This window comes from Otolemur garnettii, unplaced genomic scaffold (assembly GCF_000181295.1).
Source record: "Otolemur garnettii isolate 467f Iridium unplaced genomic scaffold, OtoGar3 scaffold00008, whole genome shotgun sequence".
NCBI lineage: Eukaryota > Metazoa > Chordata > Mammalia > Primates > Galagidae > Otolemur > Otolemur garnettii.
Genome location: NW_003852403.1, coordinates 36,507,724 through 36,525,531, shown reverse-complemented (window position 1 = coordinate 36,525,531; position 17,808 = coordinate 36,507,724). Strand labels below are relative to the sequence as shown.

At 45.1% G+C, this 17,808-nt stretch overlaps 1 protein-coding gene across 1 annotated transcript; it reads left to right on the top strand.

The window, feature by feature from the left end:
* Positions 1-16,154: 16,154 nt before the first annotated feature.
* On the top strand, positions 16,155-17,069 carry LOC100960426 (ADP-ribose pyrophosphatase, mitochondrial-like). Its single transcript, XM_012801313.1, has one exon. The coding sequence runs from the start codon at positions 16,170-16,172 to the stop codon at positions 17,067-17,069; it is 900 nt and encodes a 299-aa protein (XP_012656767.1). The 5' UTR covers positions 16,155-16,169.
* The last annotated feature ends 739 nt before the right edge of the window (positions 17,070-17,808 follow it).

Sequence of the window (17,808 nt, the reverse complement as noted above, 5' to 3'; positions counted from 1 at the left end):
AACTGTAGCTTAATATATATAAAAGTTCTAAGATTAATTGATATCATCTGATTCCACTGTCAAAAAACTTTTTCACTCTGAAAAAGAGATATGCTTTTCTGCTTTTCATTTCCTAAATATATTTTGAACTTAAAATCCATTTGTCCAGCCATGGTCAACAAATATTCATTGAGCCCCACAATGTTCAGGGCACATGAGAGGATACAAAGCTAAACAAGACATGATTTTACTCCGAGAGTCACAAGCCAGAGGCAGGGGATCAACTAATGGTAGGAACCATTCCTCCGCCACTATGGGAGCTCTGGCTCATTTGGGGGCTTCCCAAGAGTGGGAGTCAGGATTCTTGGTTCTAATTCTTGTCCTTGGTTCAAACCTATGTTGAACAGTCATCTCACTGGGCCTTAGTTCTCTTAGTAAAGGGGTGGATGAAATGAACTGCACCAAGTAATTTCAAGGTCCCTTTTAGCTCTAAAATTCTACTGTTTCTGAGTTTACTCCTTAAGAGACTATGCTTCTGAAAGTGACCACAGCTACTATTATGGAAAAGGAACTGCTAGATGCCCTCTCTTCTTTACGACTGACTTTAGAAGTACTGAGTTCTGCAAATATTGCTGCAAGATTGAAGCTGATCAGCATGCCTCCTTATAATAACATAGTTTATCCAAGTTTATTCTCTAAAGGAGTATTATTAAATACAACATTCAAATCCTTCCTCCACTGTATCACTGACTTATTATAGCTTTAATTTTTCACAATCCATTTATGATGTTTAAAAAGTAATTTTAAATAATTATTTTTATCTACTTCTCTGTGGAGGTATCAACATTAATGACAACAAATCAGAATTAAGGCCTCCCTCTGCAGAATAAATCTTGTATTGGTTTGGTTAAATTAATGCATCTTATTAAATGCTACTTATGATGGAACTTCCCAAACTGAAGCTAAACTCAAGGATGGTTTCCAGGCAAAGGGGAAGGAGGAAGATATATAGAAATGTCAGTATTTCAAATAAGGGGAAACATATAGGAATGTGGGGATTTAACTTTGCTCATTCCATTTCAATATCCTGCACCTTTTTTCAACTAGCACAGATTATATCCACCAACATGTTACAGAGTAACATACTTTTTTTGACAGGGATCCTCATAACATCTTTCTTTTTTTTTTTTTTTTGAGACAGAGTCTCACTATGTCACCCTTGTAGAGTGCTATGGCATCACAGCTCACAGCAACCTCAAACTCTTGAGCTTAAGCAATTCTCTTGCCTCAGCCTCCCAAGTAGCTGGGACTACAGGTACCTACCACAACACCTGGTTATTTTTTTGTTGCAGTTGTTTAGCTGGCTCGGGCTGGGTTCGAACCCACCACCCTCAGTATATGTGGTTGGTGCCCTTAACCACTGTGCTACAGGTGCCGAGCCATAACATCTTTCTTTATACTAAGTATCTTAGGATATGATGCTCAAACCCATCTTGTGCTGTAAGGAAACAGCCCAGAGGAGAAAACAAAAGAAAACCAGAAGGGGAAAAAAGAAAAGAAAATTAGAGTTAACTGTGCCAACTTGGTAATTTGCCCGCAAAAGGCACTGAATTTCAACTGTTGAAGATAGTCCTACTAAGACATCAGGAAAAGAGTTTGTTCATTCACTAGTCAACAAATATTGCCAGACACTATTGTAAAGGCCAAGGTTATAGCAATGAGCAAACAGGCAAAAATCCCTGCCACAGTGAAGTGTTACATTCTAATAGGAAGAAACCACACTTAACACTGAAACAAACAGTATCAGATAGCAATTAGGTGCTATGACAAAAATAAAATAGGACAGGAAGTGGGGGTAAGGGCCATCAACAGGGCCTTGCTGAGTGGATGCCATTTGAGGGGGGTCCTCAACAAAGAGAAAACTTTACTCACTCCCAGAAATGTGGGGTGGAGGGGAATGAGTCACATCAGTCGTCAAGGGGGACCACACTGGGAGAAATCTGTATTCATGAATGGTGGATCCTTTTAGGATCTGCCTTTTAAAAACACTCAAAAAATTAATTTTTAAGACTCTCTACTTAAGGAATTACTTATTTTTCTTACTTTTTAAATTTTTCTAATTACTTTATAGTCATTTAAATAGACACAATCACTATAACCAATAGATTCCGGAGAGGCATGCCTCCCTCCCTTGACACCATCCAAATCCTGAATGAGACAGGACCGGCGAACCAGCGCTCCTCCACCGACTCATTAATGCAGCCAGGTGGAATCCTGTAACTCTTCCAAGAACGTGAAACAAGCCTAAGGGAATGTGGGAACCTGACACCCCCAAAGTTAGCGTGGAAACGGGGGAAAACCCGCTGCCCTTTTGCACTACCTCTCCCCCGCCCCTCCAGGCGCCATCAACTCAGCGAGGCCGCTTTCCCGGGTCAGAGGCACACCGCGAGTACGCGCGTGAGTGTACCCCGCATGAATCATCGTGGCCCGGTCCACGGGGCGATGATTCATTCACTGCCCTGGAGCTCACGGCCACACGTTCCGGGCGTACTATGACGGCCGCACACGCAGTTTCCTTAATATTAAACAAATGTTTCAAAGTACAAACGCCTGGAGCCAGAAACGTTTAGACCCAGGCGAGGCGGCGGGGAGGAAACAGCACGCTTCGGCCGCTGCCCGAGTGTTCCCCGGGCGGGGAAGGAGCGGCGCGTACGTCGGTCGGTTCTCCCCACCCACCGCCCCCCATCCCGGCACGCGCGCGGGCGGCGCCCGTAGGGGCGCGGAGGGCGCACAGGTGGGTCCCGCCCGGCCCTGCCTCCCGTCCCTCCCTGCCCCTCGCGGAAGGCCAGCGCGCCCTCGCCAACGCGCCTCCCGCTCGCCCCTTTCCTTTCCGTGACATCTTATATAATAACCTGAGCTAATCAAAACGGAAGCGACGCGCGCTGCCGGGGCCCGTCTCCCAGCCGGGAGCAGATGCTCGTGTCCCCAGCCCTCGGCCCCCGAACTAGGCGCCGGGGCGCGCGGCTGCCGGGCGGGGGAAGGGCCCGAGCGCCGGCAAGGCTCGTCCCCTCCTCGGCGAAGGCGCTGCTGTTGCCGGTCCCCGTCAGGAAGCCGCAAGCGTCACAAACTGCGTCAGCTTCTTCAAACACATTTCATGGTCTCCCTCCAGCCAGGGAGCCGCTGTTCCCGCGGCAGGGCCGCGGCCGGGGGTAGAAGGCGCCCCTCCGGGGAAAAGAAAGTTCCTCGGGGCCCTCCACTTGCCCGCCCGGCGCCCGGCCTCGCTGCGCCTCCAGCCCCTCTCCGCGCGCAGCCCGCCCGCCGCGCAGCCCGCCAGCCCGCACCAATGTCAGCTTAGGCAACTAGTGACCCTGGGGCGCTGGGCGGCCCCCTCCCGCCCGCCAGGTTCGCCGGGCTCCTGGGGCCGCCCCACCGGCCCAGCGGAAAACAGCCGCGCCAGAAACTTCCCTGGGCCGCGTCGGGCGGTGAAGGCGCCTCAGTCCCCGCGCATCGCCCTTACCTTGCTCTCGAGAGGCCACGATCCGGGCGGGCCGCGCAGGGCGCGTGGTGCGCGGGCGCGCGCGCGCGTGGGGCGGTAGGTGAGAGAGCCCGCGCTGGCGGGGGCGGGGCGGGGCAGCGGGGGTGCAAGCCGCGCGGGGCTGGGGGCTGGGCTGGCCCGGCGGGCGGGCGCGAGGAGAGCGGGGCCGGCGGCGGCGGCGGGCGCGGGGCGAGCGCGCCGAGGGGGCGGAGGAGTTGCCGTGGGTTTGTTTACGCATTGCTGCCCGGCTCGGGGCACAGCCCGCACTCCCTGATTGGACACAAACTGGGGCACAGCCTCTCGCCGCCACCCGCCAGGCCTCCTCGAGCCTCCGCGGCTCTGCTCCCGGAGCGCCCTGCCGGGCACGGCCCACGGCGGTGCCCGGGCCTGGAGGGTACGAGCCACGGCGGCCTCCCAGGCAGGACGCGGGGCCAGTCTTCTGCCCAAGGTTCGCAGTCGCCCACCTGTAGTAGCCCGACCTTGGCAAGGAGAAATTCGAAACTTCTCTGGCTGGAGACTTCGTATCATAGGGCTGCAGAAGGGGCACTTCCCCCCGCTCCCCGACGGGGAAGCGTGCCCTTGAATAGATAGAAGAGCAACGCCAGTGTTAATATGCGTCTCTGGGGATGGCCAAGTCCAGGCTTCCTGTATAAAGTGCCCCTCCACCAGCTCACAATTCCTTTCTCTGCCTCCAGCTTCTCTGCTTCTTAATCACAAAATTGCCCCTGCCCCTGCCAGAAGTGACCTTGCCACTCTGATGTTCACATCCTCCAGTGACTCTCATCCCAGGGCCTCAAGTGCCTCCGTCTTGGAGCCCCCAACAACTGGGCCTCCACCCTTATGCTTCCTCTTCATTTCCCAGCCTTCCTCCCAAAGCCTCTGTCTGCAGACAAAACCTCACATGCCTCTGTCTTTTCACGCTCAATTTTAATCCTGTGGTCCTCTGCCAAAACCCCCCTTGGCTACCTCCACCTGTCAGACTTTCATAGACTCCGCTCCTCTACCTTCTTTTACCATCTCTGTGCAGCCTTTCCGATGCCACCAGCAGAAGCCTCCCTGGAGCTGGGATCCCCTCTGACTTGGGAGGCAGTTGTTGTGTGTGCCTAGGCTGTGCCCCCATTAGTCTGTGAATTCCTTAATAGGGCTCCCATGCTGGCAGAAATGAAGGATGTGAGAATAATACTGCCTCTGCATTTCTGCAGCTTTGCTGGAACTGGAAAAACTCCAGAGTCACTATCAAGAGGGTCTCCCGATAGACCCCTCCACAAACCATCTTCCAGAAAACAGCACTTCTAAAAACTGAACATGCCGTCCATTTTTCTTGTGTCTCTGTGCCTCCTCCCCACCACACCTAGCTTCGTATGTGCCCTTTATCCTCATAATGGCCACTTACGAAACCCTAGGAAGAGCAAAATTGAATTCTACAAAGATGTTCCAACTAAAGTCAAGGCTCACAGTGATCAAAATGAATAGAATAAATCATGAAGGAATAGATATGAACCCAGCAATCATATGGATAATTCCTAGGCTAAGAGCCCTCCCCACCCTGGTAGCTAGTGCAGACTTGTCACTGTCTTATCAGACACTGGAGAAGTGGACCCTGTTCTTTCTGGACTCCTAGGAAGGCTGGATTTCTTTCTTTACATGTGCTGCTTACATTCCCATTAGGAAAGCTGTCTTTGAACTCAGCGAGTGAATCCAAGTGAAAGTAAAGTTTTCTTTCCCAGAAAATTGAATAGTGATAATTTAATGCAGGAAATTAGTTACAAAAGTGTTGAAAGAACTAGAAGTGTAGCCAGGGAAGGCGAGGCAATCCTGAGGTTAGCAGCTGCTGGACGCACCTCCTCCCCTGGGGCACCAACTCTCACTGCAGAGGGCTGCCAGAGCCCTGAAGGGCTTGTTTAGTAGGAGCTGCACTTAGAGCCTGAAGGAAGTGCAGCCACTCCTGCAGACCCTTTCCAAAGTAGGATGTGGTTGGCACCCCTGGCTTCTCCCTTCCTCCCACCCTTCAGGGCCACCAGTGGTAGAAAGCAGGAGAAGCCAGTGGAGATGACAGAAGGTAAGGGTCAGAATCCCCACAGTACACATGAGCCAGTGAAAGGAGAATGTGTCTGAGAGCTCAGTGGCAAGAGACTGGCACCCAGGTGTGGGTGCTATATCAGGTTGCCTCTGAGACTTCATCTGGGTCAGATTCTGCAGTGAAGCACACACTTTTTCTTCCTAGGTCCCAGAACACCTTTCCTCTTAATTCTTTGTCCGTCCTTCTGTTTCCATTTTCCTTTGTCCTTTTCTTTTCCACCAGGACTGCCTCACGTCTCCTTTTTCTCTCTCAGCTTGTCATTCCCTGGCTGGCATTTTCCTCTTTGTGCTGTGCCTGCATATGGCCTCCTCACTTCTTTGTCCCCACTGAGTCACTTCTCCCCTCTCCTTGTCCTAATCCTCCCTGGGTAGACTGGTGACCTTCTTCAGCCTGGAGATGACCAAGTTCCTATGGTAGGAAATGAGCTTAGGAACCATCATGTTGCTGCCCTTCTAGACTCTGTACTAGATAGTTGACGTATGTTGTCTCATTTAATCTTCGTCTCTCTCCTGCAAGCTGGGTACCACTGAATATAATTTGATGGCTTCACTCTAACCTGTCAAAAGTAAGGCTTTGTGCGGGTCACCGACAAAACTGCTGACAGTTCTCTTGCCTTTTCTGTATATTAACCTTCACTCTTTTTTCTTCTTATCCTGCATCTTTTCCTTTCCTTAACACAGACTTTCCCCACATCCCAATCTCAAGAAATCTAATCCATCTCTAAATCTCCAAAGATTGAGAATGGCTACTTGGAGGAGATGGCCAGACAGCTGGCTTTATGGTTAGAATTTCAATAGATGGAGACCAGAAAAGGAGATTTGTGGTGGAACATGAATAATGATAATAAAGCCCAACTTGACTGGAACAAGAGGGAAAGCCATGAAATGAGATCGTATTTCAGAAATTTAGATTTCAGCTCTCGGAAAATACTCAGAAACACTGATTAATCATAGGTACATTAAATATAGGTGTCACTTATTTAATTAGAACATAATGTTTTAAAGCCAGAAAGAAAACTCCACATGGTCTGGTGCAACATGTCCATTTCTAAGTGAGGGAACCGAGGCCTGAAAGACTCAATACATGATGAGTAAATATTGACTACGTGTATTCAGATCTCTACTTTGACAAATGCTAGGTTATATGATGTTGAATTGATCTGTGGTTAAATTTCCTCATCTACAAAGGAGAATGATAGAATCCACCTCAATGTGTTGTCATGAGAATTCAATGTTAACTACATGTAAAAAGCACAACCATATTCCGTTCAGACTGCTGTAACAAACTACTAGAGATTGAGTGTCTTCAGCCACAAACAGTGATTTCTCATGATTCTGCCGACTGCAAGTCTGACAACAGGGTGCCAGCGTGGTCAAGGTTCTGGAGAGGGCCCCTTTTCTTCTCCCAGAATGCAGGCTTCTCATAGCAGAAAGACAACGGGTAGGGAGCTCTCTGGGGTTAATAAAGGTACTCATCTCATTCATAAGGACTCCACTTTTATGATTCATTACCTCCCAAAGGCTCCACATCCCAATATCGTCACATTGGGGAGCAGAATTTCAACAGATGAACTTTGGGAGGCAGGGGAACAGGCACACATTAGCACATTATGAACACATTGTACAGTGCCTGGCCCATAGTTGGTACTCAACAAGTACAGGCAAATATTACAATTTCCCATGGCTATCCAGCTAGTAAATAACCGGACCAGAACTAGTCCACCAAGTTTTTAAAGCCCCCCCATAAAGCCTTTCATTTTTTTGAATTGAGTGTTTTCTGCATTACTGGAAGCTATGTCTTACGGTGCTTGCTGAATGCCATCTGTGGAGATACAGAAGCTCTTGGTTATCTTGCTAGCTCCAATTCCTCTGCGGTCCCTGCTTCTTCCTTCTGCCAGCCCTGTCCCCCACCAGCCTCAGCAATCTTGGCACACTGTGAAGTTCCAGGGAAGGAGGGCAGCATGAAAAATTAGTCAACTATACAGGTTACAAGTTCTGATGTAGACAGATTTTACCATGAGTAATTTAAATTTTAAAAGATCGATTATTGAATTAAAGTGGCTTGAATCTGTTGATCTGTTATTCCTCAGCTTATACATGAAGAGTTTCAACCTTATTCACTTAAATTTTTGTCCTTCCTTAGTGGGATTCACTGGGATCAAGAAAAAGACTTCTTTAAATTCAGTGCATCTGTCTAATACTTCAACAAAATGGTGATGGAAGGGAACAATCTTTGTTCCTCCACCTTCCCTTTTTAGTCCTTACCCTCACTTTGCAAAACTCCCCTGGCCCATGGGCAGTCCATGATGGAACACAACTTGCTTACTTTTTTTTTTTATCTTTAGAACCCAGTTTCGTACCTGGGGGTAATAGGTGCCCACATGTTGTTGAACAGATTGACGGGAGCAATGCCACACATACCAAAGGAATCCCCTCCTCCTCCCCCTCCCAGTCTTTGTCTCCTCAGTTGAGGGTATGTAGCTCCCTGTCATCCTGCTACACTAAATCACCGGAAAGCATGGCAACAGCTGAATGTGAAATAAATATGCATTTTACAATATGAAGTATATTCACAGGGGGTTATTTTAATGGTGTAAATCCAAGCAGTATTTTAAGAGGATCAGGAAGACATTTTGGGGGCAGCTGGACTTTCCCAACACCTTCACATCACACCACACAAACTGAAGCTTGTCTCTTCTATAAATAAAGCCTGTTTGACTTGCATTGTTACACATTTTACTTTAGATTTCTTAGGTTAGCTTGTAGATGTCTTCTCGTCTACATATGGTTGTATTAATTATCCTGTCTAAGTCATTTCTTAAAAGGCATGATTTTTCTTAGTCTTAAAAAAGTCGACAATTGGTCATTTTTCTCTTTTATTTCCAAGTCACGTAAATGATCTAATACCTTGATCACTCTCTGCCTCTTTAATTCCTGAAATCCACCGTCTATTTCCTCTAATTCATTTACATGCTTCCTCTAAGAAGTTGGAAGAAAATCCAAAGGATCAATTCTAGATCAATGCTTCATTTTATAAAAGAGGAAACTGAGGCACAGAAATGATATCAGCAGATTTCAAGTTCCCAAAACATTCATCCTGGCTGGGTGGGGTAATCTGAGCACCCTGGGAGGCCAAGGCAGGTGGATTGCTTGAGCTCAGGAGTTCGAGACCAGCCTGAACAAGAGTAAGACCCTGTCTCTACTAACAATAGAACTAGCCAAGCATCATGGCTCATGCTTATAGTCCCAGCTACTCTGGAGTCTGAGGCGGGAGGATTGCTTGAGCCCAAGAGTTTGAGGTTGCTGTGAGCTATGTGACTCTACCCAGGGCAACAGAGTGAGACTCTATCTCAAAAAAAAGAAAAAAAGCATTCATCATCATACTTCATCCATTTACCAGGTGTCTTTAAAAGACACCCAAAAGGGAACTCCCAATTGCCAACTCCCTCCTGACTTCCCTATTTCTGCCTGTCACCACCTTCCAATGGGGCTTTTAGCACTAAAGTGGGTGTTCTTTGATCCTCTTCTACTTCAGGATGTCTCTCTCACTTGTCTTTTTAGTTTGAACTGGCCTACGCAGTTCAGGGCATTTTCTCTTTATAACCGTGTTATTACAATAGTTGCTAATGGTTCCACTGTCTCCAAACTCTTCCTTTTATACAGAGTAAACCTAGCAGAACCATCTTAATATAATTCAAAATTTTTTATAGTTACAATAAAATGGTGCCATTTTTCCATGTAAAATCAAATTTGACATTCATTTAGTCTGTCAATAAAATATGAACTTATTATTGTCAACCCTTTCCAATTCTGAAATACATAGTAATAACTAGCTGCATGATCTTGGGCACATTTAACTTCTGTGAACTACAATGACTTTAGTTTGTTAACTGGTGATGTTAATATTATAGATGCCTAAAGTAGGGTTGTTTGAGAACGAAATGGGATAGTAAGTGTAAAGTATTTAATAATAATATGTATAAAAGCTAATGTTTGTTGAAGTCTTTTCTTTTTTTTGAGACAAGAGTGTCACTTTGTTGGCCTCAGTAGAGTGTCGTGGTGTCACAGCTCACAGCAACCTCAAACTCTTGGGCTTAAGTGATGTTCTTGCCTCAGCCTCCCAAGTAGCTGGGACTACAGGTGCCCACCACAATGCCCGGCTATTTTTAGAGATGAAGTCTTGCTCTGGCTCAGGCTGGTTTTGAACTCATGAGCTCAGGCAATTCACCTGCCTCAGCCTCCCAGAGTGCTAGGATTACAGGTGTGAGCCACTGTGCCCTGCCCTGTTTATTGAAGTCTTAACTATCAATCAGGCCTTATTCTAAGCCCTTTAAAGGAATTTTTTGATATCAGCCTTCTAACATGGATACCATTTTTATTCCTAGATGAGAAAACCAAAGCCCAAAAGAATTATAAAACTTGCCCAAGGTCAACCAGCTAAGAAGTGGTTGAACCTGGATTCAAAATTGGGCAGTCATACCCATGCAAACCTGTACACCACAGTCCAGTCTGATGCATAGAAAGAACTTAGTACATAGTAGTTCTTTTGATTTTGTTAGTTATTATCATTATTACTGCCTTAAATAGAGGAAAAAAGCTTTTCTCCATGTTTCTTCCACATTTCTCTCTTAAGTTGAGACTTAGTATCACTTTTGGAAGAGATGGATAATTTCTGGTAATTAAATGTACAGTATAGCTTGTTTCTGCTTCCCAAAGAGAGACAAGAAAGATGGTTGGGGGGGGGCGGTTCTTGCACTACCTGGACCCTGTTATCATACTGGTCCTTCTCATCCCTACCTTTTCCTTCATAATATTCTTAATAAAATAAGAATTACACTTCTGACTCAGGTGCAGTTCATAATGACGGACCAAAGATTTGTTCCCTGATTTTCTCTTACCTTTCCTTTAGGGCTTGCTCCTTTAGGGCAGAAAATTATCTGTCTAGGTCTGTTCTTTTACCTCAGCTATATCTTCCTCAGAAGGAGACTTAGGAAAGGAAATCTCCCAGGAGCTTCCCAGCAAGAAACTCCTTGGGTTTCTGCTATGGAGTTGTATTTCTTTCCTTAGTCTAGGGCATGATCTTTTACACCATGATCATCAAATGGTCTGATTTAATCATCTTCTGCCCTTTGATAATGCTAAAAGGAAAACAAAACACCTTATTACAAGTTTTGAAGTCCCTTTCCAGGTCCCATGAATTCTTCTCTGACCCATTATATTTCTGCCCTATGTGTGACATGCCGTGCCTTCACTGCTCCCTTGTCTCCCTCAAGTGTGCGTTTTCCTCCTGAGCATCTGGTTGTTTGTATTTGAACATCTGGTCTTTTTGATTCAGAGCTAAAATTGACCTTAGTTTTCTAATAACGAGATTTTCATAGATCTTAGAATCATGAAATGTTGGAAACAGAAGGACTTTTGTATATAACAGAGCCATCAGATTCCTTTTCTAGTGAGGAACTAAGACACAGAGAAGCCATGTGTCAGATGGAAAGCTACAAAGGCCTATGACAGGAGGATGCCAGAACCAGACCCAAGACCTCTGTTTCCATCTTTTGCAGTTGGATTAGGATATCTGAAAGTTTAAGGGACAGTCAGAAGAGTCTTCACAAATGTTTACATTTTTGTATCTGTTGTTTTTTCTTCTCTTCTTCTTCTTCTTTTTTTTTTTTTTAGAGACAGAGTCTCACTTTGTCACCGTGGGTAGAGTGCTGTGGCATTACAGCTCACAGCAACTTCCAGCTCTTGGGCTTAGGTGATTCTCTTGCCTCAGCCTCCCAAGTAGCTGGGACCATAGGTGCCTGCCACAGCACTCAGCTATTGTTTTGTTGCAGTATGGCTGGGGCCAGGTTTGAACCCACCACCCTCTGTATATGGGGCCGGCGCCCTACTCACTGAGCCTCAGGTGCCACCCCAGTGGTTTTCTTAATACAATCCCAGGAGACCTAGAGGAATAGAAATTCCATAATTGAAAAAATTGAGACATGGTGTGCTCTCACCTAGCAGACACAATGTAGGGGCTTATGACACAACTCCTGGGTGAGGGACACAACTACAACTTGTACTCTACCTGACATCCACAGACAATGTATTCTAACCATCTATGCCCTAATATTAATCTGAACTTCAAAACAAATTAATAAATTTTAAAAGGAAAAGATTGAGGCATAAGAAGACAAGACTTAAAGAGCTCAGACTATGTCCCTTGATGATCATCTTTCTTTCCCAGTGCCTTGCATGTAGCGCCTTGCATACAGCCAGTCCTCAACAAGGCTGCTGACTGTGATGGTTAATGATGATGATCATGCCTCATATTTCTCTTCTCTCAATTCTTTGCTACTACTTTGTTCTCCATAGTCCCAGCTACTTCTGGATTTGAAACCATACAGAAGTCTGGCTCATCTAGTAAAGAGTTCTTTATGAGGCCGTTGAGAGGGTATTTGGTAATTGCCTTCTATAGTAATGATGGTGATAACTTCAAATGATGATAGCTCTACCCCCTAGCACATACATTGTCAGACCTTTTTAAAGTTGGAGAAGTGTATTCCTAAAATATTACCAATTATTGCATAAAAGAAGCATTCTTTATTCAGATTGTTGGGAAAATACTGGGTGAAACAAAATTGAAACAGTTTAGGTTGATGCATTTTATTTTTGTAGGAATTCTCAGGATCTTTAAGAATCTTCATACAAATGTGAATCCTGAATTTCCAAGGAGGAAGGGTGATAATATATGGAGAGTAGCCTAAATGTAGTTGACTGTAAACTCATTTATTCGTTGAATGTCTTTTTTTTTTTTTTTATTGTTTGGGGATGCATTGAGGGTACAAATAATTAGGTCAGATTCATTGCATTTGTTAGATAAAGTTCCTCTTATACTGTGTCCCACCCCAACCGGTGTGCCATACACTGTGACCCCCATCCCCCTCCCCTCTCCCTGCTACCTCATTCCTCTACCCAACCCCTTGTTTTAGCTCATCTACTGCCTTCATATTAGAATTGAGTACATTGGATTCTTGATTCTCCATTCTTGTGATGCTTTACTAAGAATAACGTGTTCCACTTCCATCTAGGTTAATACAAAAGATGTAAAGCAGTGGTTCTCAACCTTTCTAATGCTGCAGTCCTTTAATACAGTTCCTGTGGGTCGCGACCCACAGGTTGAGAACCGCTGATGTAAAGTCTCCATCTTTTTTAATGGCTGAAGAGTATTCCATGTTATATATGTATATAACACAGCTTACTAATCCATTCTTGGGTTGGTGGGCATTTAGGCCGTTTCCACATTTTGGTGATTGTAAATTGAGCTGTGGATAAACAGTCTAGTGCAAATGTCCTTATGATAAAATGATATTTTTTCTTCTGGGTAGATGCCTAGTAATGGGATTGCAGGATCAAATGGGAGGTCTAATTTGAGTTCTTTGAGGATTCCCCATACTTCCTTCCAAAAAGGTTGTATTAGTTTGCAGACCCACTTGTAAAAGTGTTCCCTTCTCTCCACATCCATACCAGCATCTGCAGCTTTGAGACTTTGTGATGTGAAATGTGGGCCATTCTTACTGGGTTTAGGTGATATCTTAGGGTAGTTTGATTTGCATTTCTCTGATGATGAACATTTTTTCATGTTTGTTACTCATTTGTCTGTCTTATTTAGAGAAGATTCTATTCATGTCTCTTGCCCAGTGATATAGGGGATTGTGGGGTCTTTTTGTTGATTAATTTGAGTATTCTGTAGATCCTAGTTATCAAGCTTTGGTCTGATGCGTACTATGCAAATATCTTTTCCCATTCCGAAGGTTGCCTATTTACTTTGGTTGTTGCTTCCTTAGCTGTACAGAAGCTTTTCAGTTTAATTAAGTTCCATTTGTTTATTTTTATTGTTGTTGCAATTGCCACGGAAGTCTTCTTCATAAAATCTTTCCCCAGGCTGATATCTTCAAGTGCTTTCCTCACACTTTCTTCAAGGATTTTTATTGTTTCATGCCTTAGATTTAAATCTTTGATTCATCCTAAATCTATTTGTGTAAGTGGTGAGAGGTGTGGATCTAGTTTCAGTCTTTCACATGTGGTTATCCAGTTCTCCCAACACCATTTATTGAATAGGAATTCTTTTCCCCAGTGTATGTTCTTGTTTGGTTTATCAAAGATCAGGTGGCTATAAGATACTAGTTTCATCTCATGGTTTTCTATTCAGTTCCAAATGTCAATCTCTCTCTCTTTTCTTTTTTCTTTTTTTTTTTTTTGTAGACAAAGTCTTATTTTATTGCCCTTGGTAGAGTGCCATGGCATTACACAGCTCACAGCAACCACCAACTCTTGGGCTTAGGCGATTCTCTTGCCTCAGCCTCCCGAATGTCTCTATTTCTGTGCCAATACCATGCTGTTTTGGTCACTATGGCCTTGTAGAATAGCCTAGAGTCTTGTAGGGAGATACCCCTGGCTTTGTTTTTATTACTAAGAATTTCCTTTGTAATATGGGTTTTTTTCTGGTTCCATATGAAAGGAAGAATTATTTTTTCCAAATCTTGAAAGTATGATGATATTTGAATGGGGATTGCATTGAATCTGTAGATTGCTTTGGGAAGTTTAGACATTTTGACAGTGTTGATTCTTCCCAGCAATGAGCATGGGTTCTTCCATTTGTTAGTGTCTTCTACTATTTCTTTTCTTAGGGTTTTGTAATTTTCTTTGTAGAGGTCCTTCACTTCTTTTGTTAGGTATATTCCTAGGTATTTCTTTCTTTCTTTCTTTCTTTTCTTTTCTTTCTTTTTTTTTTTTTTTGATGTTACTGTGAAGGGAATTGTGTCTTTGATTAGTTTCTCATTTTGGCTATTATTGGCATATACAAAGGCTACTGATTTGTGGACATTGATTTTATATCCTGAGACATTACTATATTTTTTGATCACTTACAGGAGTTTTGTGGTTGAGTTTTGGGGGTTCTCTAACTGTAAGATCATATCATTGGCAAAGAGTGAGAGTCTGACCTCCTCTGCCCCCATTTGGAAGCCCCTTATTTCCTTTTCTTGCCTGATTGTATTGACAAGAACTTTAGCACTTTGTTGAATGAACATCTTTCTAATAGGATGATTGTAACAAAGAACAAACTTTGGGAAATGTTAAATATTCTTGAGGTTTCAGCTAAGAGTATGCAATACTACATTTGTTCTAAAACTGTTTTAAATGATAAGCGACCTTTCCTAGGGTTTGTTTCTTCTGTGTAATAGCTAAAACTGTGGCTCTTCTCATTGTTTATCATTTCAGGACTTAGGTGCTGTTATTTCTCAGTCTGAATTTCTCCAGATGGAGAAATCACAGGCTGTTCAGCTCTAACCTCATAGGTGAGTTGTTCGATTCTCATAATCATTTTAAATGTCCTGTTTCTAATCTACACGTTTTCACCATGCATGATGCTTATAGTGATGACTACTAGCATTTGTGTGCATACCATGGACCACTAACAGCTTTATATGTAACATCCTACTTAATTGTCATCACAACCCTATACCATACGTATTAATATTTCCATTTTACATGTGAGGAACACGAAGAAAGCTTAAGTAACTTTGCCTAAGAAAGTGGCACAATGTGGGAGGGGGAAAGTGGGGAGATTGGAGCTTTTTGTGTTCAACTTTTTACTGTTACCAGGCACTGTCCTTATGGTGTTGTATTTTTTAATCACTGCATGTGCTATCTCTCCACCCTTTAAGAACAGAGGCCTCCTGGCCCAGGCTTCAGTACAAACGCATGGCATGTTGTAGCCAATATTTTCTGAAAAGAGAGATCAAGCAGCTTGCCCAAACCATTGGGGAAGGAGATGATGGACCCGCGTTTTGAAGCCATCTCCCTTACTGCATCCATCACATTTTATAGATTTCCTCCTCCAGACCTGGGCAGTACACCAGGTGGGTTCTCCCTCTCTTTTGAGGTCATGCTCATTTGGCTTTTGAGCCTCCCAAATGTGGAATTTTGCCCACCCCCACTACCGTGTTCATTCTGCAGCCCCCCACCTCCAAACGGACAGGTCTTAAACCTAGTGAACTAAACTTACCCATAATGAATGAAAGCAAAAACCTACTTTTGTCCGTTTTGATTGGTGGTGTTAGGACCACACCAACCCAGCACTCCCTTTTGGGGAGCCCTTCTAGGTTGCGAAATCTCTCCTCTTAAGATAAAAACACCAGGACAACCTCGAGGGCGAGGGCACGTGGCTGCTGTCTTAGTGCGACCCGCGCCCTCCTCCACCGGCTGAGCGGTTAGCCGGACCCACCACCTACCGTCAGGGGTTGAAAGCATCAGACCGTCTCTTAGAAGGACCCCATGTCCCCGTGCCGTGGAAGCGGCAGGCTCCGGTGCCCCACAACGATCCGCAGTGGAGGCTGCGGCGCCCACCCCAGAGAGCAACCAAAATCCCCACGGGCCATTGGGTCGTGGATGGCTGGACCCCACCTGGTAAAGGCTTTAGCTACCACGTCCCTTTTGTGAACCTGGCGTCTATGACAGTCTGGCACCGCCCCGCTCCAACATCCTGGCCAGCTGGAGCCACTTTTTCTCACATGGGTTTCCTCTAGATGTCATCATGTCAGGTTCAAAGGGCGCTGCTGAAACCCCCCACAAGAAAGCTCGGACGTCTCCGTACCCTGGTTCTAAGGTGCAGCGAAGCCAGGTCCCCACCGAGAAGGTGAGCTGGCAGGTGGAGTGGGCAGAATACAACCCCGGGGAGTACACCGCCAGCTCTGTCTTAGCCGGACCTGTGTGGGCAGATCCCCAGGTGGGTGAAAGAAACTTCTCTCCTAAATTTAATGAAAAGGATGGGAATGTGGAGAGAAGGAGCCAGTTCGGTTTATATGAGGTTGAGAACGGGAGAACCAGGAATCCCATGGGTCGGACTGGGCTGGCTGGCCGAGGGCTTTTGGGTCGCTGGGGCCCCAATCATGCTGCGGATCCCATTTTAACCAGGTGGAAGCGGGACAGCCAGGGAAGTAAAGTTATCCACCCTGTTTCTGGGAAAGGCATCCTGCAGTTTGCAGCCATCAAAAGGAAGGACTGCGGAGAATGGGCAATCCCAGGGGGCATGGTGGACCCGGGAGAGAAAATTAGTACCACATTGAAGAGAGAATTTGGTGAGGAAGCCATGAACTCCTTACAGAAATCCAGGGCAGAAATGCAGGAGTTGGAGAAACAGCTGAACAAACTATTCAGCCAGGAGCATTTTGTGGTTTATAAAGGCTATGTGGATGATCCTCGGAACACCGACAACGCCTGGATGGAGACAGAGGCTGTCAACTACCACGATGAAACAGGTGAAATGATAGACCAGCTCCCTCTGGAAGCGGGTGATGACGCCAAGAAAGTGAAGTGGGTGGACATGAACGATAGACTTAAGCTTTATGCCAGCCACTCCCAATTTATTCAACTTGTGGCGGAGAAACGAGGTGCCCACTGGAGTGAGGACCTGTATCCTGACAGCCACAGATAGTGTCTTGGCGACTCTGGGGAGCCAAAGGCCTTCAAAGGAGCAAGAGTGGATAAGAAACTAACAGCGCAGAACTCCCACCATAAAAGGACAGGGAGGGTCCATTTTTTTGATGATTATTTCCCAAAGTGTGCAGAGTATGAAGACTTGTCAGAAAATATTAGATAAACCTGGGGGAATGAGATTGCAGAATTTTTGGCTTTCCAGTTGAAAGAGACAGTCATGAGTTGTATATGTTGTATTCGTGATTTAAACCAATTAATGTTCTTTGACAAATTGTATGTAAAACAAAGGTATCTTCTTTACCCACCGGTCTCTACTTCTGAGCCAGTTTGCATTTGTTACTTCTTTGTTCCTCGTGATATGTTAATATGGCCTAATCTAATCTGTCATCTGACTTTGGGGGGTAATACTTATTTTCCAAATGTAGCTTTTTGTGATCTTGTATTTGTTGCTTTGGGGTATGGACGCTCTCTGGGCTTTTTTCCTTTAGAGCTTTCAGTTTTATGGAAAAAGTTCAATCTCTATTTTAGTTCTCAGGGATCAATTACTTATGAACCAGATCCCTTTCACCCCCCCCCAAAAAAAAGAGAGAGTGAAAGAGAAAGATAGAAATGTAGTGACAAAATGATCCAACCCTCTGGCTTGGCGCCTGTGGCTCAAGTGGCTAAGGTGCCAGCCACAGGTGGCCAGTTTGAATCCAGCCCGGGCCCGCCAAACAACAATGATGGCTGCAACCAAA